The sequence below is a fragment of the Fringilla coelebs genome (assembly GCF_963513975.1).
Source record: "Fringilla coelebs genome assembly, chromosome: Z".
NCBI classification, from domain to species: Eukaryota; Metazoa; Chordata; class Aves; order Passeriformes; family Fringillidae; genus Fringilla; species Fringilla coelebs.
This window is the reverse complement of record NC_140031.1, coordinates 23,731,310-23,756,162: the sequence shown is the minus strand read 5'-3', so window position 1 is coordinate 23,756,162 and position 24,853 is coordinate 23,731,310. Positions and strand designations below refer to the sequence as shown.

General features: G+C 35.7%; 1 protein-coding gene across 1 annotated transcript in view; it reads right to left on the bottom strand.

Moving 5' to 3' along the window:
* AP3B1 (adaptor related protein complex 3 subunit beta 1) overlaps positions 1-24,853 on the bottom strand; it is a 153,721-nt gene that overhangs the window by 111,217 nt on the left and 17,651 nt on the right. Inside the window, exons 3-7 of the mRNA XM_084225896.1 lie at positions 22,225-22,299; positions 16,983-17,078; positions 14,609-14,769; positions 11,253-11,319; positions 2,878-3,057 (exon numbers count right to left, since the gene is read on the bottom strand). Coding sequence (XP_084082022.1) covers positions 2,878-3,057; positions 11,253-11,319; positions 14,609-14,769; positions 16,983-17,078; positions 22,225-22,299 — 579 coding nt within the window. The remainder of the gene's footprint in view (positions 1-2,877; positions 3,058-11,252; positions 11,320-14,608; positions 14,770-16,982; positions 17,079-22,224; positions 22,300-24,853) is intronic.

Below are 24,853 nucleotides of genomic sequence, written 5' to 3'. Positions count from 1 at the left end.
AAACTACCAAAAATGTTACCCATCTTTATTCATTAGACTGCAAGCTGTTATGGTTCAGGAGGTATTTACAAACAGTTTGGCAGTCCCAACAACTTCTGCAACAAGGACAGGACAACACATTTAAGCAGAAATGCATCGCAGTTTTATCTGCTATCAAGTATTTTACTTCCCAGAAAACCTGGTATAGTTCTTAGCTGGTTTTAGTCCCAAGCAGGTATTTTTACTCCAGAATATGAGCATCTTGTCTCACTTCAACTAACACATGTTAAAGCAGAATACGTACAGTTCATATAGAAAAAAGGTTATTCTGAAACTGTTATCTGCATGTAACTACCCAAAAAGCACCCACAAGTATTTTAACACAAATAGGATAAGCCAAGGACATTCTTCCTTACTTCATTCACAAGTACAATTTAAAATTATACTCTTCAAAAAAGCTAGAAACAAGAATAAAAATCTAAGTATTCTTGGTTAATGGGTAATTGCAACAATTTTAAGCATATTACTTAAAAAAAAGATCTTTCTCCATAACTGGTTCCAAAATTGTTTTTAGATTTCTAAATGCTCAAGAAATCAGTTCCAAACATTACACCATTATTTGTTAAGAATTAGCTTAACTGAAACAAAAGCAACATATGCTCCTCAAAAAGTAAGGGAAAATTTTACTGAATAAAAATGCAAATATGCATTTTAGCAGCCTTGAATTTATTAATCTGATAGGTTTAATTTCCATTTTCCTGCATCAGCTTTATTTATAAAGTGTCGTGCCCTATAAATATGCTGTTATTTTCTATAGTCAAGCACCCTCTTAACAAATCTTCTCATTAATATGTAAATTTAAAGTCAATCGGTCTTCTCCCTGACAGCGCCATGAATTCCTAGTGCACTGTATAATCGGCTTTGACTTGGCATCCACTATTTATCATCAAAGATGTCAGTTAGAAAAATTATGGAAAATGCACTGCAATTGATATGACTGCAATCTACTTTGTCAACACTTAATTGTTCCTCAAATCATACATTTACATATAAACAGCCTAAATACTGATCCATAATGATGCAAATAAACTAAATTAAAAATCTCTTCTACTGCACAAGATGGCCTGTTGTATGATGAGTTCATTTAAGAATGTATTGACAAAGGCATGCATTTCAACTAGCACCACAAAAAAATCTGCTAATTAAATTGCTGAGTAGGTAGGCAAACTAAATTTTACACTGAAGATCTTGAAAGTGAAAACAAAGTGTTATTAATACTATATTACAGATGACTAATTTAAGGTTGGCACATGCAGTATTTTCACACAAATCCTTCACATTCCTAAGAGCAGAAGCCACAGCAGCAACTGTCATGCGTCCAGTTTCAGTGAAAAAAGATATAGTCTTAAAGAAACCAAATCCCATCAAGAACTCCAACCTCTCAATCAAAGACAGGAGGTCATCCTCCTCCTCAACTTTCCTTTTGTCCAATTACAGACTAAAACTGGCTGAAACATATTGTGGGACTGTAGCTTAAGGTAAAGCAGATTATCAATTTTGATTCTCTCTAAATGTCAGAAAGAAGAATGCAAGTTGCCTTCTTCCAATAATCCAGTAATAAACACTGCTCAAGGACATTAGGAAAACATATAACTTAAATGTCTATTACCTAAAAGTATTTTCCTTATTTTAAGCAATATAATGGGAAGATATGTTCTTACAACCAATTTACTTTTCAAAAAAAAAGGAAAAAGAGTGTTTCAGAATCTAACAAGTAGCCCATACATATGATTCTACTTCAGACATTTTTGCTTTATTAATTATAATCCCTGTTTTTTAAGAAGTTATTATAATCATAAACTAAATCAGACTAAACTGTTTGTCCAAATATATCTCCATATAATTATTTTCACACAATAAATTACACATATTTTAACACAGACTAGTACGGCATTCCATTTTTTTCCCAGGCAAAGGATATTAAAAGACAGTTAAAAATAACTCAGTGATAGAGTGATAGTTGGTGTCATTCCCTATTCCAATGCTGAAAAAAGGAATCTTAAAAAATTGTAATGTGCTACTTATAAACGACAATAATCTGCATTAAAATGTACATTTTTAAACATGAATGTGCTTCCAATTAACTTAACACTAGTAACACCCCCAAGCCTTTAATAAACACAACCAACCAGACTTGTAGAGCAATTTTAAACAGTTCTTTCCAGAAGTAACCTTTAAATTTAAATTGTTTCAGAGTTAGATCTCTATTGAAACAATGTTAACAGCATACATTTCTTAAGCTGTGCCCTTTTTACTGTAAGAAGTGACAGAATTTGACTTGAACAACCTCTTTTTAAAAATTTTTAAAAGTATATTCATATTTACACAATATAAATGAAAATAACCACCTCATTTTTTACATTTCACATTTTAAATACATATGTTCAAGTCTTCACACAGCGCCTCAGCACATTAACAAAGCCTAAACAAGTAGTGCAATATTTGTTATGCACTGATGCTGGGTCTCTGCAATATAGGTAGAGTCCATGCAGTTTCAGAATGGTATGGCACACATTTCTGATTTTGACTCGTGTAAAATCATCTAAAGCAAAAAGCAACATGGCTCAAAGAGCCACAGAAAAAGGAATCTCTCTGCTACCCACAGGATGTACCATGGGTAAAGAAGAAAAGATTATACCCTGGAAGGAGAATTCTCAGGCTCTGAAGAAGGGTAGATGCCTTGTGTTAGTGAAATTTTAGAGAGCTGACTTACGTATTTGATCTCAGCCTTTACTAAGGTCTCCATAGAAACGCATCTTAAAAGACTAAGTAAATCCAACAATGGAAATAATTCAGAATGCAGGCTCACAACAGTAATTTAAGAAGTCGCAAACTTACCTTCCATGGACTTAAAAACTGAGTACGCGCATACCGAGTTAACATGTGGATTATAACAACTTGACCCCACTCTTCCACATCAACCAGCAAGTTACAGAGCTTTCGGTAGTTCTTGTGAATCAGATCTATTCTATCTGGACACACTTCCTCAAATGCCATCACAACACTCCCAGCTACCAGCTAGAAAACAAAACATAATCCAGAAGGTCAGTATGAGGTATACAATTAGACCACAAGTGAGAATCAGAATTAACACTAGCAATTATCAGCAATTTCAAATTATTTCTATTCAGCAAAAACAAACAAAACAACAACAAAAAGTAAACCCAAAGAAATGGTATCTTATTTAAAATAGAATTGGGGTAAGGTTATTAGAACAGAGAAAATACTTGCTGTTTCTATTGCAGACATAAATCTTAGCTCCCAGCTCTGAAGACACAGTGCAATGTAAGCATAATTTTTTTTTCTTACAGATTTAGCTTCCAAATAAATTAACAGAGAACTTGCAATTAACTCAGAAGTAACAGGAAACAACACAAAGTAAAGCATATGTCCAGCAAGATCTTTTTGGATTCTATCAATACTGGCCTGGTCGAAGTAAAGAACTGGGCCAAGTTCCCTGGGCATTACTGGAATTCAAACTTCTCTCTCAATATAGCAAAATTAACTGTAACAGAAAATTTTATATTGAGAGTTTCATGAACACACTCTTCTCCCCCAATAATTTCTGCATGTTGTTTAGCCCTTCCTTAATAGTTACATAATTGAAGGAATGCATCATTTATATCCTGCTATGTTCTGACACAATTTTTTGCCTTCATAAGAAACATATCTTTATTCAGGCATAAAGATCATCATGCTATGACTACAAAACAGCTTTGTTTTTATGAGAAAATTAAATATATTATCAACATTAAAACACCTCAAGGATTACTGAAACCTTCTGCCTGGGTATTTTCTTTTAAAATAATGGGAGAAAATATATATTGGAGTTCCAGTTACAATTCTGTCAGCAGGTTACTTTAACTGCAAGAAAAGATCAAAAGGTGACAATTCCTTATAAGGACATATAATTGTGTGGCTAAGATTCGTGTTCTTTCTCTCCTAATTGCTTTAATTAAGATTTGTTTTGTGTCAGAGTACATGTTAAGTCAAATAACTAAAATGATGGTACTTTATATGAAGCAGCTGATATGTATGCAGTTAGCATGCATGCAGTATAGCCTTCTGGCAGCAAATTAATGTCATATTCTATCTGAGCACTAGGGATCTGCATTTCAACCTCTATAATTTCCCCAATGACTTAAAGTAAGCAATTAAACAGAAGTGCAGTTTATTGAAACGGTACTTTTTGAGAAATATTAAATACAATGATATTCATATGTTACATTTTTCTCCCTGTATTTGGCTGACATGTGGTTTATTAGTATGCGCTCAACACTACAATTGAAAGAAAACAGCTCAGAAGACAGTCTTGCTATTATGCTAAACAAGTCTTAGGCTCTGAGGGGATTTTATGAATTACGAATAAGAATAAACGTGAAGTTGCATTTATTGTCTCCAGCCTCATCCACATTCTGGTACCTGCTGCTCCCACTAAGAATGCAACTCATTCCAGGGAACAAAATCTGATTATTTAATAGAGCCAAATACACTTTACATCTAAAATAATATGCTGTATCATAAAAACAAAAGCTCTTTTTTATCTGTTGTTATACTAAACTTTCTTCTTAATAATGTGCTGCATCAGTAACCTCTCTGTAATTAAAAACTGTGGAGAGTTGATGCTAAGGTGGGTGTTCAAAGGTCAGCAGAAGGCAGTGGTTAATCGCAGACCTGTCCTGAGCAGGTATTAATTTAGACCACAGAAGCTGTGAAGCTTTCCCACTGGAAAAGCGCAAAGTCCTTTTATCAGAATGCAGAACTCTGAACTACAGTTAAGGTTAACTTAGAGAGGACAATATGACAGACTTGAAGTTTTAGAAGAAAGAGATAATACTTTAAGACCACAAAGAGAGACTTTTTGCAGGTTACTGTTTCATATTAGAGACAAGCGAGATTGACACATATCAGTTTATGACTATCAGAATAGTCTCAGTCTAATGGATAAAAATACCCTTTTAGGTTCATAGGTGAAGGTTGACACAGATTTCCAACAGTAATGCTAAAGAGAGCACCCTTGTCTTTTACTACTAGTAGTTCAGTACACACATTTTGCTGTATTTCTTTTTTATTTATATATGATTTAGCTTGAAAGCTGACAAAAATACATAACACTAATTCAGATAATTTAAAACGGAGAATATATCCTATAAACACTGCTGCCTTTTTAAAAGCTCAGTTGGTATGAATAAAACAAAACAATAATACAAATACAATAAAACAAAACAATTTCTTAATACAAAGAAAGAGTCAAAGTGGAATACAGGAATTCAAAACAATTACTTATTTCAAATTACATCTATCTCCTACTGAAGTTTACAATGACCATGCTGTCACTTGTGAACACTTTAAAGACATTAGTAAAAAAATTGAACCTATGCTATGAAATGCAAGAGGTTCACTGGATAAACAAGCATTATTTTCCTGCGGCAAGTCCCTAGATTTACAAGTTAATATAGGAATTGCCATTCATCATGACATTATCAAGATCATGTCTCTCTCCCCATTACTGTATTTTCTAAAATTTTGCTTTTCATTTGAAAGTGGAAAAAAACGTAAGAATGTGACAGACTGAAAATGCACTGGTAACAAGCAGATTTCTCTGAGAAAATTTCCTAAGGTTTTCTTAATAAGAGATTATTTTCTAGCCTACACTGTTTCCCCTATAGTATGATCCTACTATATATCTAAACATCTGTGGAACAGCCAATAATCTTTGTTTATTAAATGCTCAACATTCCATAAAAGTATTTAAAATTAAAACAAAATGATTCAATCAGAATATAAAACCAAAAAATATCAGTTTCTAAAAAACAGTCAGTTAATTTCCATCTCACTGTGTCAATAGTAGCTTTTTGTATAAGGAGAAAATATAAATCACTCCTACAAAACTAGCAATGAGCTCATCAAATTCAAATGCTGCTTTCCATTTATGTATTTTTTATATTAAAGCAATAAACATGGTTCATTTGTCTTCCACTAGATGCCACATTTTTCTGTGCTGCTGCTATGAACTTCAGCCATTAGCTGTGCTCCAAGGTAAACTATATGAACCATCAACAAAAGTGACACCCAATCTATGGAGTTCATATTTTCTCCAGATTATCTATGCTAGTTGACAAGCTGGTAATGAAAAAAATCACACTAAGCAAATGGTTCCTCTAATAACAATAAATTTTCTATAAAATTATGAAGGGTACAAAACGTTTCCTTGCATCTATTTTGTCATGAATTCTAATTAACGTTGTGAAAACCTGAGAGTGCTGGGTCATCACAAGAAGTGCATCGAGGTTTGATTGATAATACAGTGCAAGTTGGCCCATGCTGCCACGACTCTTCTCTCTTAAATTAATGGCCACCCCACCTGCCCTAATCATACAGCCCAAATGATATTCCCCTTCTTATTTCAATTTTCTGGAGGCAAGGAAAGAGGAAAAGATCAGTCATTTATCTTCTAATAGCTGGATAATAGATCTATCACAACAAAACATCCGCACAAACTCAGTAATTTTTTCCACAAAATTGAAGCATTTGCCATCATAAAATCGATAGCTTAAGAAAACACTGTCTTACCCACACATTTGGGTTCTGAACTAAAATATTACTTTATCAGCTGAAGACTACTGTTGAAGAGTACCCAGCTTCCTTTCCCCATTATGCCCAAATACATTGTTTTAGTGTAAGAGTAAGACCTTCATCACAAAGCCATCACCAATTCCTAGGATGATTTTTTAGTCAAAGGAATGTCACTGAGAAAGAATCTGCACTTTATCTGGTAGCCATGCAGTCTGCAAAAGAAATCTCTATACTCACATATTTGCATAAGGTCTTTTCACCCCCCAAATGGAGTTAATACAAAGTTACAAGTTATTATTAACAGAAAATTATAACACCAGAACAACATAATAAATTCATTATAAAAGAGGTATGCACCCATACAAAATAAAATCTGATCAAAGCTACAGATGTAAATCACCAATAAATTTGGGCATTTTTAATATACTCATCATCCAAACAACTACATCCTGCCTTTGCTTTATTGATCAAGTTTTTAATATACTTGGGATACTTTAATTTAGACTGTGGAATGCAAGTCAGGAGTTCTTTTTGCTTTACAGGTTTGCATAACAGGCATGATTCCTTTGCAATGCCAACATGGATTTTATTTCTCTTTAACCTGCTATAACTCAGATATCATTAATGAACTTGACTTTCATTGGTGTTTACACAGCACTGTAAAACACACAGGCTGCTAACTACAGTCCTCCACAGAATCTTTTTCTTCCAAAAGAAACTTTTTCAACAAATCTTGCCTTAAATCCTATGCGTTAAAGCTAGGTTATCACTGAATAGAAAAAAGAGAACTAGAGTGAAGCAATACAGAATCAACTAAAAAGAAAAGGGAACTAGTTTGCTCTAGAACACCCAGTTATACTTTCACATGTGACTAGCCATATTACTTTCAGAGAAAATCATTTTAGCATAGAATACAAGCATGCTCTTATCTTCCCTTTTACATAAAATTGCATCAGCTGCTCAAGTACCTAGAATTACTAGAAAAACAAATGGAGCAGGTATTCATGCTCTTGTACCTGCTAATCAAAATGTTAGGTACTTGTAAAGCAAGGCTAAAAACATAACTAGGAGTTTATAAGCCTCAAAAATAAAAATACTTATAAACATCTGTTTAAAATTTAAATACACTTGCAAAAAATCACAGATTTGTTGACAGACTCTAATTCCTAGTCAGCTACCCTTGAGGGTATGTTAACAATGGCTTGCACTTGATAATTTTGCATTTTAGATTAACCGAGAGCCTGTGTTTTAATTGAATCTTTGTGTTAAGACACTCTAGGAGTAGAATGATTTTTCATTTATCTCACCAGAAATTTTAATGAAGTGCTGGGTTAAGGTTACATCTCATCTCATTTTAAGTTTTGCTTACCTCAGCTTATATTAAAATTTACTGCTGATTGAGATCAAAAAACATAAACACATCCTATACTGTCTAAAAAGGACCTAATTTTACTATAGTAAAATCCTCCTCAAAATAATGTCTTGCTATTTCAGATGTAAACTTACTCTGGCTAATTGAAATATATTGTGTCTTTTCTGTGCAACAAAAACTACATTAATAACATACAACAGCATGTTCTCTCTGAAAAAACTTCCTGGTTTACAGAAATTTAGAGGCATCTATACTTATTAGCTATTCTATCTCTAACACAGAGATTATGCCAGTAAATTTCAAATCCTGCTTGAGGTCAAATAGCTACGGAAAAGAAACAAATTTTGAGTAAAAGTTTACTTTTCGATAAAGTGCAGTGTTAAGTATCACCCGAATAAAATTAGACTGTTATATACCTAGTTAATGTTACTAATTACATTCTCCCTCCAAACATGGATTAAAAAATCAAACTGATTAAAAGAAAAAATATTTAAAAAAATTATAATCAAAATAACAATAATCAATGAACAGTGGATTATTTCAGATCCAGTGGTTAACATACGACATATTATGGCTTGTCTGAGAATTATCAGCCCTTAATACATAGACGTGCCAAAAGTAACTTGACATTTCCATCAAGTGAAAAAAGGTACAAAACCACTGATATTCAACTAAGTCACTACCCACTCTGGTAAAAAATCTATTTAATGAACAAACTGATTTGCTGACATTAGATTAGAGCTAGCAGCAGATGGCAACTAATATTAATGCAAGGGAACAGTTCTGCATTTAAGTAGAAGGAATCCAAAGATCATCATCAAACACTTGTGGTTCTAGTTCCACATTATGACCCTACAGATTTCAGGCACCTTGACTGTCAAACAGACAACAAGGAGCTGAAAAAGCTGAGACATTCTGCTAATCAAATACGGGCACTTCATAAGTCTATGACCAAAAGCTGTTGTTTTACAGTTTGGTCCCATTTGGAGAACTCCTATGGCAGCAAATGGGCCTAATTTTCTTCAGCAAGACTGCAAAATACTTTTGTATTTTTATGCATGTGGAAGGAGCTTCCTCTTTTAGGTTAAGTGTATGAAGTGAAGCTTCCCTCAAAGAATTCAAAAAGATGAATCAAATAAACACAGATTTCCCCAGGATGCAGCCTCATTAAACCTACAAAGTCGACAGCCTAAGGCCATATATGTACACACCTGTACTTAAGGACCATCACCTATAAGCAGCTGCATCTCATCCAATTTTAAAGGCTGAATCAAGCTACAAATGGCACTCTTGATTTCCCCACTGTGAGCAAATTGCTGTTTTCCAATTAGGAGCAAAGAATAAGCTTATTCAGATTGGAGTTACCTGCTAACAAAACACTTGTGCACTATGTACGTTCTTTCAGTAAATGTGGAAGCTTTCTGGGAACATTCAGTGGTACGTGACAATAGAAAACTACTTAAAATAAAGCTTCGCCATGCTAGAATAGTCTTTCCAAAGCTATGAAAGATTAAATAGAGACTGATCCATTTTAGACCACCACAAGCTGCGGAGTCTGGGGTGAAAGAGCACACTTAGATGCAGAGAGCCTTAAAGAGAGATCTGTATGTTTTCTTTCTGAAATAATTAGTCTTCATATTAGTTCTCAAAACAGTAAGACTTTTGAAGCTGAGATGTCAGCTCAGACTGGAATCAGGTCTCACTAGCGAATAGACAAAGAGGGATCAGGGGGAGGAAAAAGCTGTAGCAGTTTACCAAGTATGTCTCCAAACAAACCCAGCAGACCTAAGTCTAGTCTATAATTTTCAGCTACTCCTTCGGCTGGTATCTTTATAAGTATGGTATCCAACACACAGTGTATGAGCCCAATAGGCAATGAGTCCATTATCTCCCCATAAGTAATTACAAATTCTAAGGAGATAAAAGATCCAAACCTACTCTATACTTTTTTTGTTAAAGTAAATGTGTAAATGACTAGGCATGGGATAACTATTTACCATATGCTATAAGGCCTAGGAAACAGAGTACAAACTCACAGATTTTACTTTTTTTGGGTATTTTTTAGCCCTTCCTCCACTGGTACTAACAACCTAATCCCACATTCACAGACTGCATATATACCATGAACATGAGCCATGAAATAAAATACATGAAGAACCACTGCAGGTGCAACTTCACACAAGCTCAAAGGCCTCTGTCAAATCAAGCACAGATGCAGTCAGGAGACCTAACTGTTTTACTGTCTGCAGAGCCACTAAGCTGTAACACACCTCTTTCAGTAACCCTTCAGTGGCAGTTATAGGATATCTTTTAGCCAACAGCACCTTTTATGCTCTGAACACCGTGACTGTGCTAGAATAGGATACAGTCCTGGATACTGTATCCTGGAGAATACAGTGGTACCTGTTACAAAAACACTTGGAAAATAGCAGATGAAGCAACGCACTACCTGCTACCTAGTAAAACTTTCACATAGTCAAAAAGGATTACATTCAATTAATTAGTGATCTGAACAAGAAGAACATGAAAATGTTTTCATTCACAAATCTGGTTTCTCTTTAAAATCTAACTTTGATTCTTTGGTCAATTACCTTTCTAGTTCACAAGTGGGAAACTTATTTGCAAAATAAAATTAACTAAAGATTGTGAGACATCCAGGAGTACATGTGGAAAACCTGTAGCTATATAGGGCAGGTTAAACATAACAGGAGTATTAAATTTACAGAAATTATGCCGGATCACCTCTGATTTACCAGAGTGGAAATGGAGATATGGGCAAGAACAAACAATTGCATAGCAAATATAATTTTTTAACAACTATACACACTGCAAGATAGACGGATGTCAATAGGCACACTGTGCACCATTTGCAAGTCATTTATTTCTACACTACTACAAACTAACTGAAATTATCAAACTAATTTCCCAATTAAAAAGTGCATACGAAAATTTATAGATAAACACTCACACACTGATTCATATTATTATATAACTTGGATTTTCAAAATAAAGTTTAAAGAAGCATACATAAAGCACACACTAAAATAAAACATTAATTAACATATTCATGAAGCTAGCAAAATTACATCTTATTAAAGGATAGCCACTATTACAGTCATGCATAAATACACAATGATACTTATATCTAAAGACATACAAAATCACATTGGCAAAGGTTAGGAAAGTGTATTACTTACTGCTGAATGACAGTCTCGGGAGTAAACTCTATAAAAATACATGCATATGTCACAAATCTGTTTCTTACCGTACTTCTATCCTTCAAAAGCTTTTCTATCACTTCAATTAACATTTCCTTTTGCTCTGGATCAAGACTAGAAGGAAAAATAAAATTACTTTAACTAATTTGGTCAGACATACCCAAAATTAAAGCAGGTTTGATTTTTGACCTTTAGACATAAACGAGGAACAAAGAACTTTGAAGAAACCACTTCCAGAAAAATCAAGTATTCCAAAGAACACACTATAAAAGAACTTGACTGAAAGTAAGTTAGGAGTATAAAATTAAATTTAAAATATAATTTTATCTTGGACCCTTTATATGTGTTCTATAGGAAATTTAATCTCATAAAAAAACATTAAGACAGGCTAACCAACATGACAGAACTTGACTGAACTTCAGATGTTACATGACAAGGTACTCACTGCTCTCGTAGAAATAAATTTCAGCATGAATATAATTCAGCGGTGAACGAATATCAGGACAAAGAAGATTCATACTTTTATTATCTAATTATCAACATAAAGCTTTGAGTAAGACACTTCAACTACTTTAAAGTCAACCACTAATTTTTGTCAGAACGCACAAATGTAGACAACTGCATTCAAGTGTACCTATACAAAGTCGGTGTGCAAGGTAAAGGAAAACAGACTGCTTGAAGTCCTAAATAAATGGCAAAAGCAACAAGCAAACATTTATAGCATCTTTTCACATACAAGAGCAGAGAAAAATTTGCCAGAGATATCCACTATTGCCAAACTTGCTTCTTAGGCAAGTAACGACAAACTTTTCACCCAGCTGCTTCCCCTTCATGGATGTATACAGCACAGAGAATTTAAAGCCAAGTCAAAAGAAAACAGAAAGTGAATACAAAGACCCTTAGAGATGTGTAGTTCTATGCCTTTGAATAGTCATTTCAACATGGATACAAAATTACAGTTAAGTGAGAGAGTATTTGGTCATTATTGCATACTTCAGTTTTAATGCTGAGTGATGGACTGCCCTAATGCACAGTATATCATTCCAGGTACAGATTCACAAAGTCACTATCTGGCTGAGTACTACTTCACTAAGGCTCTAAGACCTAGCAACATCAGAACATGCAAAATGAGTAGCAAAACTTGTTAGAAGCCACCATCATCATAAGCAACACAACAGTACATTGTTCTGTAAGTACTTTCATGATCACCTTTCATCCCAACTTCTGTTTTTGTAAAAGGAGTTTTTACAGGTCTTCTGTCCAGAACCCAAACCTTCAGAGGAAAAGCCAAAAGTCTCTCAAAAAGGTTTTATTTCAAATTCTTAAAAACTGTCAGAAAATTTAGAGAGAAAGGAACACTTAAACTTGAGCTAAACCATTTTTTTATGTGATCAACAAAAGTCTTCAGAAAGGTGTGAATGAATGAATTTACAATCCTTCCCCTCCACTGTCCTGATATTTAAGACAAGGAAGGGACCATTTTCAAAGAGAAAAGAGGTTAAAACAGGTCTGTGATTTCCTCCCATTATGACATCTAGCACTAGTATGGAGGCTACTAATACTAGTGATGGAAAATAGTCCTCCAAACCTCACTGCAAACACAGTACAGTTTTCAGCTAATAGACAGAAACTACTAATATCTTTAAAATGCTCTCTTAAATAAAGTAAGCAAAAGGTCTGACATCTTTAGTGATGAAATTACTTCAACATATCTGGAAATGCTGATTGCATTGGACGCAAATGTTGCTGTTCAGACTATGTCTGAAATCTTTTGTGTTTGATATGCAAGCTTCCTGCTGCTAGGATTGACTGAACTGCTAATAAACAAGCTCTTCTAGGGCAGATATCCATCCAAACACCATGACACTAAATACAGGGAAGACTGGAGCATCAAACTTGCATCCAGAACCCTGACTAGAGTACTAACTAAAATACTATCAAACAGGCAGAAAATCTGGGGAAACCAAAAAGCAAATGGAGCATACAGACATAGCAGAATAAACTGTTACTACTTCTTACTCAAATGGCTGCAGAAGATTGAGTAGCTAGATGTAGGAGAGTGTATTAACTGTGGAGTTTACTTTAAAAATCTATCTCTTCTGGATTCTGATTCTCATCAACTTAAAAATAAGTATTCTGAAATTACTTATTGTTGCAGTAGGCCAATAGTCAGCCTTGCTGCCAACGTATGATCAGTATTGCTGAAGTGTCTAGCTATAAGTCATGAACTTTTTTAAACCAAGTATACAAAGATAGCCTATTAACTACTACCTATTCTTACTTGCTGCCAGGCCAACTGGGTCTGCCTGTGGGCAGGTTAATTTGATAGCCTCTTCACCAGTTTCCAATACTGGTGCTTCCTCCAGTGACCAAGAAAATTATACGCTCTCCCTTGGTTCCATGGTTAACTAGCACTATGAGATACAGAATTTGTACTAGTAACCTTTGAAAATGTGAAAATAAAAGTTCACATGCTTTTTATAAACTGGTCCTAAATCCTACTACAAAGGACGCAATTTTTAACTCCAGCTTCACTCAGAAGTAATCATGAAGCTTACTCTAGTCCAGGTAAGGAGGAATTTCCAGCTACAGCAGCTCAAAATCTTGCATCATGATACTTAGGATGCTTGCATGAAGAAAGCTTTTGAAGGATGCACACTTTGAAGGCCTCCAAACCATTAAGGAAACAGAACATCAGTTTCACTAGTTTTCCTTTGTTATGTAAGCTCCATGTCCATTTACTACTACTAGGAATACATAGAAAATAGAAGGAGGAAAGGCCAGTTTCTCCAGATTCTGTTACTGTGTTTTTTACCTGATTCAGAACCTCTTAACATCTCTCAACCTCCACTTTTAGGAATAGGTGAAATAAAAGTGAAGTAGTGGAATAAATGCCTGGAAATGTTTTGCAAAGGTACAGGTTCTGTTGACTCCACCTCTGCAAACCAGTACCCACATCTTAATAAGAACTGTTACAAAGCAAGAATTTCTGAAGTAGGAAGATCTGAAAGATTTGGACTTGCACAGATAAAATTTCTAGAAGTTAGCATTCTTTTGTCACATGTGCCGCAAACTACCTTCAGGCAAATGCCTCAGGATGAAAGTTACAAACTTGAAACAGTGAATTCATAGATTCTGAGAATACCCATCAAAACAGTTGTTACACAGATGAAAACAACTAGTATCTTAATAAACAAAAGATAGTTTTATAGTTATCCTGTTAAGTCTAGCAATCATGAGAATGGCCTGAATTACAACCAAACCAGCTGAGTGACAGAATGTCTACACCCCCCCTACCCTTTTAAAGAAATGGATCTGAGACATGTTAAATTCACAGTAGTCTTTATAAATGTAGTCCACAGCTATTCCAAATTGTTTTTCAGTAATTGCCAGAATCACTTACCTGTACAGTTTTTGGATTGCATGGGCTGCATTTTTTCTCACATAAGGAGATAAATCAGAAGAGGCTTCCTTAATAGCAAGCATCATAATAGGAACAATAATTGGGACACGTATACTGGATAAAACTCTTAAAGCACTTGCACGGATTAACTGATTAGGATCCTAAAAAACAGGAGTGAAGGGGAGAAATAAAATAAGATAGTGCAGAAACAAATCATTAAATACACTACTCTGCTTACACTTATTAGTGATGACACATTAAAACATGTAAATCTAAGTTACCCTTGCAAATGAAGGTCATACTAATAATTTTTCACACTAAGCAGTTTCCAAAACAAAAAAAAAGGTCAAACAAATAAAGAAAGAGAACATAAAACATTATGAAAATATGAAAATTTTACAAAGGAAAACATTAACGTCATGCAATTTTCCAGACAAAATACGTTAATTGGGATAAAAAATATTAATATTTTATTTAATAGTCTGATACATTTGCTCCAATCCAAGTGGAATTCAGATATTCTGCGAGACAGACTAACTCAATTTTAACTTGTATTTACAAAATGTCAAATAAAACATTGTTCTCAGTTGTGACATTCCCATTCAAGTTCTTGACAAAATATCCATTTTATGCTTTAATGCAAGATATAAACTGAAGCTAGTAACAACAATTTCAAAGAACATGTCAATATACTAGGCTAAATGTTTTGAGACTTCTTTCTAGTTCTTATCCTCTCTTCTTCTGCCCCAATTCTTGGTCAATTTTACAATACTAGGGTTAGCTTGGAGATCCAACATACGCGTATTTGGATGAACTATTATGTAAACTTTATCCATTAATCATGGGCTTGGAACACAAGGGAAAATTGTTGTTTAATCAAGTACTAAATCCCCTGAAATCCAGCAAAGTGAAATTGCAGCATCAGTAATTCATTAAACTGTACAGTGTCTTGAAAGAACTTGTAACCTCCTAACGAACGTTTCTCCCAAGGACTGAGAGCTGGCAACATATTTTCAGACTGGTGTTACTTGATTATCAATTAATCTAAGATCTCAAAATCCCTACATCTTAGAAGTTTCTAAGTAGTAAGTATCTGGATGGTGAAAGCCCTTTATCTGACCATTTTTGGAAAAATATCTTGTTCCTACTAGAGTCTGCAAAGCTCACCTGCGGCCACTTAAGTGACAAAAAAAATGTTCCTTCGACAGAGGGAGGTAAAAAAAATCTCCACACATAAAGCCAAATTATAATCATTATAAAATGAGAAAAAAAAACATTACAAAAATTGAACAGAGACCTATTTTCACAGCAGGCTTAGTCATTTCTTTAGTTTCTGACAATCCCCACTACTTGGTGTCTACCCCCTTGCCACACCACCAGTTCTCTTTTTGCTACAGACACAACATTATCACTTCTCCCTCTGCTCTCATTACCCACAGCTTTTAAAAGACTTATGCCATGAGCAGTGTTCACTGTATACATATATCACAAAAAACACTGGGTTCAAAGTAATTTGAATTCTAGCTTTACGTGGCAGTCAGGGATAGTGAAGGCAGTACATATTACATTGGGATAAAAGTTCAAAGGAAGGGGGCAGAAGACTCTCTAGTCGATGTGGGATCCTTCTACAGATGCACAACTGGTGCTCTGATTGCAACATTTTCCAACAAGATGCAAGGTGTGGGTTAAGTGATGTAATTGAAATGAGCCTAGAATACATGAAGAATACACAAAACCCCCAATCTTCTCTTGTTATAAAAACTGGCCAAAGTTCAGAACAGAGACCTCATAAATCTTTCTTCTGTCCACAGTCACACTTCAAAGGCAATCCTAAACTTTACTGTCCAATCCCCTTTCTCATTGTTATCTCATTTGAAACACAACAGTACAAAAAGCTATTTTTTCAGTGCTTTTAATGAAAAAGTACCATGTGCAAGACTGAAAATTTGAATTTAGGTACTACTGTCTTCCCTATGTTTCAATTCTCTGTGGTACACAAAGCTCATTTTTTAAAATAAACTAAAAGGAACACAGGTGGTCCATGGTAATAACGGGGTCTTTTTTCCATACATACAAGTTCCCTTGGAATGAGAAAAGTCATTCCAGAAATTAAATGTCTGGCATGTGGATTTGAAAGCGCCATTCTGCCGTTTTTCTTAAGTGAAGCAATTTTATGTCTTTCAGGCTTACTTACCTGTTTTGACAAGGTTTGAGGTAGCAGAAAAAAATATGTCTATCACGTAACTTAAAACTACTTTAGCAGATGTAGATATTTACATGCTTTAGTTTACCATACTACACTTACACAAATACATATTTATTTTGTGCTACCAGCTCAGAATTCCCCATAAAATGTTATTTAGTAGTCACTCACTTTCAAAGCACGCTGGAAAGTACTGATGGACAATAATGCTAGATCTTGCTGCTCCTCAGCGTAGCGCATCAGATAAACATACACAAGCTTCTTTATCTGAAAAAAAAAAACAAACCCACAGTGAATATCACTATGAGAAAGTTTTAAAATTCTATAAAACTAGCTTCTGGGTTTCCCATTTTTATGAACATCTTCTTCTTTGAAGAAAAAGCTAATAGATCCCAGAGCACTCACACGATTCTCCCAATGTCTTACGAAACACCTGAAGTGCTGCAATGCTACCTAACTAATGAAACAGTCAGATGAAGACTAGTAACACGAAGTTCTGTTTTATATTATTACTAGTAAATTAAGACTATAATAATCTAAGATGCTGACATGGGGAAACAGATCACTTGAGCACACTTTTTTTTTTCTTACAGAAAATAGGTTAAAGTGAAATAGCCAAGAATTTCAACAAGACCATTTTATTTTACCCTGAAACTTAAAATAAGTTACTTTAAAACATTTGAAAGTTAATATAACTTACAGCTGAACTGTGGTAATTTACCTATCTCAAATCTGATTAAAAGAGCAATTATCTTGGATGAAAACAAAGGATGTGAGACTTACCTTTGCATGACCACAGGCATTCAAAAGATGCAATATAAGTAAAGCATACTACAAAGGATGCAATGTCCAAAGATTAAGAAAACCTCAGTATTATTTTGGGGAGGAGGGTATTCAATTTAGTTCACTTTACCCCTCATACCCAGAAAGCAGTGAAAACATTTTTTTACATTTGAGTCGTAAACTGACTGTTGGGGTTTATAATGGAAAATTCTGAAAGACCCTCAACTACAGCTGTGCTAATAATTACTGTCACTATCCAAAGATCTATCTTTGTGCCAATTCTGGCAAAAAAACCATAATATTAAATCACAGAAGGTTACACCAAACGAAATTATTTTTTGTTCAGCTAGAGAAGTAGCAATCAACATTGACCACAAGAGGCCTGTGCACTGAATGACTGCAGGTGTGCAAAGAAAGCCTCCTTTCCTTGAAACTACTCTGTGACTAGAAATGGAAGCACTCAGAGCTCCGTGACTACACTATTGTTTTACCATTTACCTTCATTCAATGTTAAAATGCTCTGTTCTATAAACCTAATCATAACAGGGGCACATTAGGCTTGAGGAACACAGGCAGATTTGTTTAATTAATTTATCAATATAAGCACATCAAAATCCATAAATTATTGATTAAGACTTATTTTTGTTCTAGACCACCAATTGTTTATTAGGTCACTTTTTGTATCCTTACCATCCATGACTTAGCACACATAACCAAGCTGAGGTGAGCATCACTTACAACAAAAAAATCATAAGGCACTTCTGTAAACAATAAGGTGCCCTTTGCGTCTCTTCAAATAAATTAACATGTTATACATTTCCCTGCATCAGAGCACTGAGGCCTGCTTTTAAAAAAATATAGCAGCCATTTCTGGGGAGAAAATTCACATGGATACGAAGTCATGGATACAGAATTGCAGAATGTTCTGAGTTGGAAGGGACCACAAAGATCATTGAGTCCAACTCTTCAACAAATGGCCCGTACACGGATGGAACTCACAACTTCGGTGTTACTGGCACCATGCCCTAACCAACTGAGCTCAAGGTTACTCAGATAAATCAATGTATTTTATGCTACTGCATTGCTGCAACTTGTACACAGATTTGGTTAAGAATTCGTAGGAATGGGGAAAAATTTGGCAAAACTTTCTCAGAAAATAGGATCAATGTACTAAGAATCTGACTTAATCTAGTAATTTCTCATAAGGCATCCTAAGAAATGGAGCATGATAAATGTTTCTGAGACAGAAAAGGTCTAACTAGATGACTGTAAGTACACCTACACTACAACCTAAACTTGTCATCTAACTCAAATTGATAAAGAAATTTGTCAGATGGCTTTACTGAATGTCCTGATCTCTTTTCAGTTTAAGTCTCTTCCTGCACAAATATGTTAGCATCAAGTGGTGGAAAAATGAGTAAGTAGGGAAGTTTAACTACAGCATAGATGATGACATGTGAGTTAACATAATTGTCTGTTTTAAAATAGGAGAAAAGGTCTATAAAATATAAACAGTGAAAGGTTTCTACTAATAATATTTAGTTATGTGATAAGACCTCATCTTCACAGCCCTAAAGCATCCCTCCCACAAGAGGGATGGAGGGATGCGTGCACACAACACCCTGCTCTAGTTTATCCCAAGCCCATGACAGGAGCTATCAGCTCAGAGGTGCAGAAAGAAACAAAATAATAGGAGGGAAAACAAATTTAGGACTCAGAGAAAGGATACCCTGTCACACTCCTCCCAGAAAAACCTCAGGAGAGCCTCAGCTCTTACACCCAGGTGTTAAAACCACCAAGAGTCAACAAAGACTATAGCACCTTTCAGACTCAAGGTGTTTGCATGTACAGAAATGGGACACAGATGAAAAGTATGTTAGACATGACATGGGATGTTCTGGGGAAGAACTAAAGTGAAGGAGAAGCAAGGGAAATCTACATGTCTGGAAAGGAGTTAAGTCAGGGATAAGAAGGCTGAACAGTTTGATAATTGGTACATCTATCCTTCTGTTCCCTGTATGTGAATAGCACAATCTGTTGCATAGACTTATTAAATTTCATTTTGAACTGTTTTCCTTGGTGAGGTACTCTTTATTTGGTGTGAAGATGCCTACAACTACAGTCAGACCACAGGCTGGAGGACTACTATGTCCATGGGCACCAGCAACTAGAGAGAACAGAGTGAGAGGACTTAAGTATGACTCCAGCAACTGCAATGTTACATCAAGATATAGGGATGTCTAAGTCCAGGGTGGCCAGCATCTGGAAAAAGTGAGGGTCTGGCTGCCAACACCTAGGCTGGGACCACAGGCTAGATGGCCCATGAGCATGTGTGTAAATGAAGAGACCAGAATATGTGAAACCAAGCACAAGTCAATGTGTCTGTGGTGCATGAAGACACACCAGCTGACAAGTGGGTGAAGTGGTCTGGGAAGGAAGTAGGTGTGAGCATCTAAGGGCAAGATCACAGGAGGAGATGACTATGCCACAGACCAGTGAAGTCCCAGCCATCTGCAAGGCCTGTGGGTCTCTAGGCGCAAGAACCATGTTTTTTTGTGCATCTCTTCAAGGGCACAAGCACAGGGGTTTAGATAGTAGAGGAGCAAGAAAGTTCTGGCCAGGTCCACTTTTATGTGCACAGAGGTGCACACACCTGTGTGTCCAAGGGCAAGTCCATGAGGGAGCAGGAGAGTCCTGGTTTAGAGGGATACCTATGTGTAAAGACATTTGTACCAGCAAATGAGAAAGGGCTACAGCCTTAGGGGCTCATCTGTCCAAGTGCCATCAACAGGGGTGACTGACATGGGGCCAGACACTGGGCAGACTCCATGAGGATGAGCTCTGTATATATACACACATTCCCACTAGCAAACCATTTTGAAGGGCCAAGCTGTTGATACTGTTTGTGCTCACCTGAATACCCCGTGACAATGTACATGACTGGCCTTGCACATGCATATTTGTTCTGTACACTTACAGATACAATATTTATGTGTATGTGCACACCCACCAGGGATACAGTCTCAGCTTCACTACTGGTTGGGCTGAAAGCCTGGAACTAGGACAGTCTTGCTTCTATCAGACTAGAGGTTCCAGCCCTAACATTTAAAAGCACTCCAGAAAAAATAATATTCTTTAAGACACTCCTCTTTGTGTAAGGTCTCCTTGTTTAAAATTTGACTTAAGACTACTCATAACTTACAAACATAAATTACATTGGAACAGAATATTTAACTAGTCTGATTTCTTACCCACATCTTTTTACTGCCTGTTACGAAAAGTACAGTTACAACTTCTAAAATTATTTTAATACAATAATTTCCTGAAAGACTCTAAATTAGGAACTTTGCACATTTACACCTCCTTGACTTACCAGAGCTCAATACTTGGCCTTGACCAAATAAATCCACTCTCTCAAACAACAAAAAATTTTTTTCCAAAGTAGTAACTAAAAAAGAATAATTTCTTTAAAGCTAAAATTAAACTCAAACTTGACTATTACTATACATCCATGTAAATATGGAAGAAAACGGATGTTTCATCCATTGTATCATGGCATGCTAGAGTGAGAAAGGAGTTTGCTGAAACCATTATTATCAGAAATATAATCTTTAGTGGCATAAGCCAGAGAAAAAATATTTTTTGTTCCCACTAATAATAAAAATATAATAATAAATAATAAAGTCTGAAGTACACATTTTCAGAAGAGGGCAGAAGAACTGAAGCATGCATTCAAATTATTTCTCTCCTTAAAATCCAATACTTCAAGCAACTGTTGCACCCGTTTTTTAAAACTTACAATCCTGAGCAGTAGGAAGTAACTAAAGTCATTGCATGTACACTCTACTTTCATCAAACTGATGCTTGTTAGACACCATGAGGTCTCAAACTACAAACTTACAGATGCTATTTTTATCAAAATCTTATTTGTCAAGTCGACTATAACTGACACTTCTGCAGGGAAGCTGCCAGATATGCACAGTGATGCTAGTGAGCATCAGAGTTACATTTTCTACATACACCCTGTGGTTAAACAACAGTAATTTGGTGGATTTAAACACATCATCGTTTAACAGAACCTCAATTTTTTAGCATTCTGGAAATCTAAATTTTCCCGAGTCCAGGATGAATTTTTCCCCCTTGCTTTCTTACAAGAACCAACAACAACAAAAAGATACAGAAGCCAGCTACTTTGTGTCTAATAACACCCAATATAGATGCAAGAACACACCTTTTTTTTTTACCCAGACATTACCTTACAGCTTTGATCTGCAACAGATGTTTAAAAATACTATGTAGTACAAATCCAAGCTTTGCAAAAAGCACCACACTTCAAATACTGAACTACAATAACTTTCCTCAATTACATCATACGTCATAAACTTTCTAAAATAAAGTAATTTTTCTTTTAAATGTAAGGAGCTACTACTTCTTCCTCCAAATAATCCAACAGGTTTCCTTTATTTATGCATAAAATTATTACTATAATGTCATTATTGAAATAAACTCCTAAAAAGTTCCATCAAAGATACTAGAGATTTTATGTGCTATGTTGAAGTCTAACACAATTAGACAAAATTTTCATAAACAGATTTTCCATAACAGTATGTTTTACAAGTTAGAGGAATACCTCAATATTTTTGCTGGCAACATTCTTCACAACAGCAGGAAACAGCTCAGAAGCATTTTTTCCCTTTGCAATCATCTGAAAAAAAAAGAAGAGAAAAATCTTAGTAATGTAACAATATAATTTATTAGAATGTGGTTTGGGTTTTGTTGCTTTATTACAGATCTGAATTTCCAATCTCATTTTTATGAAATTGAGGATAAAGATGTGGGTTTTTGTTAATTACTAGACCTTAAAGGATACGATCCATACAATAAAAACTCTTGGGTGCTGTCTGGTTATGAGCTTGCTGGAGTGGAATCCATGAACAGGACTTTAACATATAAGACAGCAAATAATTTTTAATGCTTTCAAAATTACTAAAAACAAAGACTTTTCTAATCCAAAAAGCCCTGCAGAATGACCTTTTGGGTAGTGGAGGGGGGAAAAAAAGGCAAACCCAACAACCCAACAAAATCCAAAAAGTTATACAAGCTTAAATCCTGCTCCTTTTCCCTGGAACATCTGTGGCTTGCAACAGAACCAAGGAGAAAAATAAAAATAAACATCACACTTTAAAAACAAAATAAGGTTATTTTCCACAGCAAGTTAAACACAGAAGGCCATAAAGTGTTTATACAGAACGAAAAAAAAAATATACAAAAGCTACACAGGAATAGCAAGATCAATCAACCCACTTTTTTTTTTTTTTGAAACAAAGTTTAGATGTTTGATCATGAAGAAGGCATGTCACAAACAATAAAACTGTCACAATAAAGATCTAAAGATCATAAACATCAAAACCCCGGCTTAGCTTCAGCTCTTGTACAAACAGCTTAAGAGGGAAGTTATTTGTAGGAAACCAAGTAATAAGAAGGAAAAATACTTTCATATACACTATAGCTGCACAATGTTCTGCTTAGATATAATTCCAGTATGATTTCTGACAGTGCTTTATGTCTAAACTGCAAATACTGGAATTCCAGGATGATGTTATATCAAGTTACATCAGGTCCAGTGCTGATGATACAGACCCAGAGCACTCCCACCTCTAAGAATTTGTGTGTCCTGCTCAAGGTCAAGATTCAGCCAGCCAAACATCACGTTAATCAGACCCATGAAATTTCACTAAGAAATCATAGAACAGTCCTTTGAAAGTCATCTAGTCCTGAAGCAAGCAGAAACATCTTCAAGATGTTCATAGATCAGGTTGCCCCTCACTGAATGTTTACAAGGATGGGATATTCACCATCTCTCTGGGCAACCTGTCCCAGTGTTTCACCACCATCATCATCAAATTTTCTTCCTTATATCTAATCTAAATCAACTGCCTTTTAGTTTAAAACCATCCCCCCTTGTCCAATCATCAGAGGCCCTACTGGCAAGTCCCTCTCCAGCTTTCTCATGGACCCCTTTATGTACTGGAAGGTGCTGTAAAGTCTCCCCAGAGCCTTCTCTTCTCCAGGCTGAATAACCCTAACTCTCTCAGCTTGCCCACACAGGAGAGGTGCTCAGCCCCCAGACTCTTTTTGTGACCTGCTCTGGACCCACGCTAACATGTCTGTTTTTCCTGTTCTGAGGACTGCAGAACTGTATGCAGTTCTTCAGGTTTGGATTCTGTTAGGAGAGTGTGGAGTAGAGCAGCATAACCATCTCCCTCAACCTGCTGGCAACACTTTCTGGGCTATTAGTGAACACTGTCAGCTCACAACCACCACTTCATCCACCAGCACGCTCAAGTCCTTCATGTCAGAGCTGCTCTTGATCCCATCATCCACCAACCTGTGCTGATACTGAGGGTTACCCTGACCCAAGGACCAGACCTTGTACTTGGCCTTGCTGAATCATATGATACTATTATGGGTCCACATTGCAAGTTTGTCCAGATGCCTCTGGATGGCATCCTGTCCCTCGTGTATGTCAACTGCACCACTCAGTTTTCTGCCACCTGCAGATTTGGTGAAAGTGCACTCAATCCCACCATCTACGTCATTAATGAAGATATCAAATAGTACAGATCCTAGTACAGACCCCTAAGGAACACCTCTTGTCACCAATGTCCACTGGGGTCCAACATACATAAGCAGCAACAAATACCAGGGATCCAACAAAGAACTAAGAATTCTGCAGCTACAGTTACTCCTGTCCATGACCATTTCATTCCAACCATTACATCACATTATACAGCTGATTAAACTTCATATTCTCAACTCACAGATCTGTTAGTGTATTTCATTGATACATAAAAGCATAAAGAGTTAGGATCTCATGCAACAAAAGCAAGAACACACAAAACCAGGAAATACCTAGTAAACTGCATATTCTGAGAAGCTTAGAAGGGGGATGCCAGAAAGAAAGCAGCTGTAGTTGAAGCTATTACTCAGTCTTTCAAAAGGGAATAAGAGCGGCTGTCCAGTATGACATTTTGATCTAACCCATTTAACATCTTAAACTGTTCATTGCGCCTGTATTAAAACACAGGAAGTGACACAAGCACTGTGAAAAACCAAGCACATTAAATGAGTTCCAAGGGGTTTTTAACTAAGAACCTAAAATCAATTTACTACTTTCAGGACTGTGGGGAGTCTCCACAATAAATGCCAAATTCAGAATGACAAGGTAGAACTTAGCAACAAGATGCACTGCAAAGAAG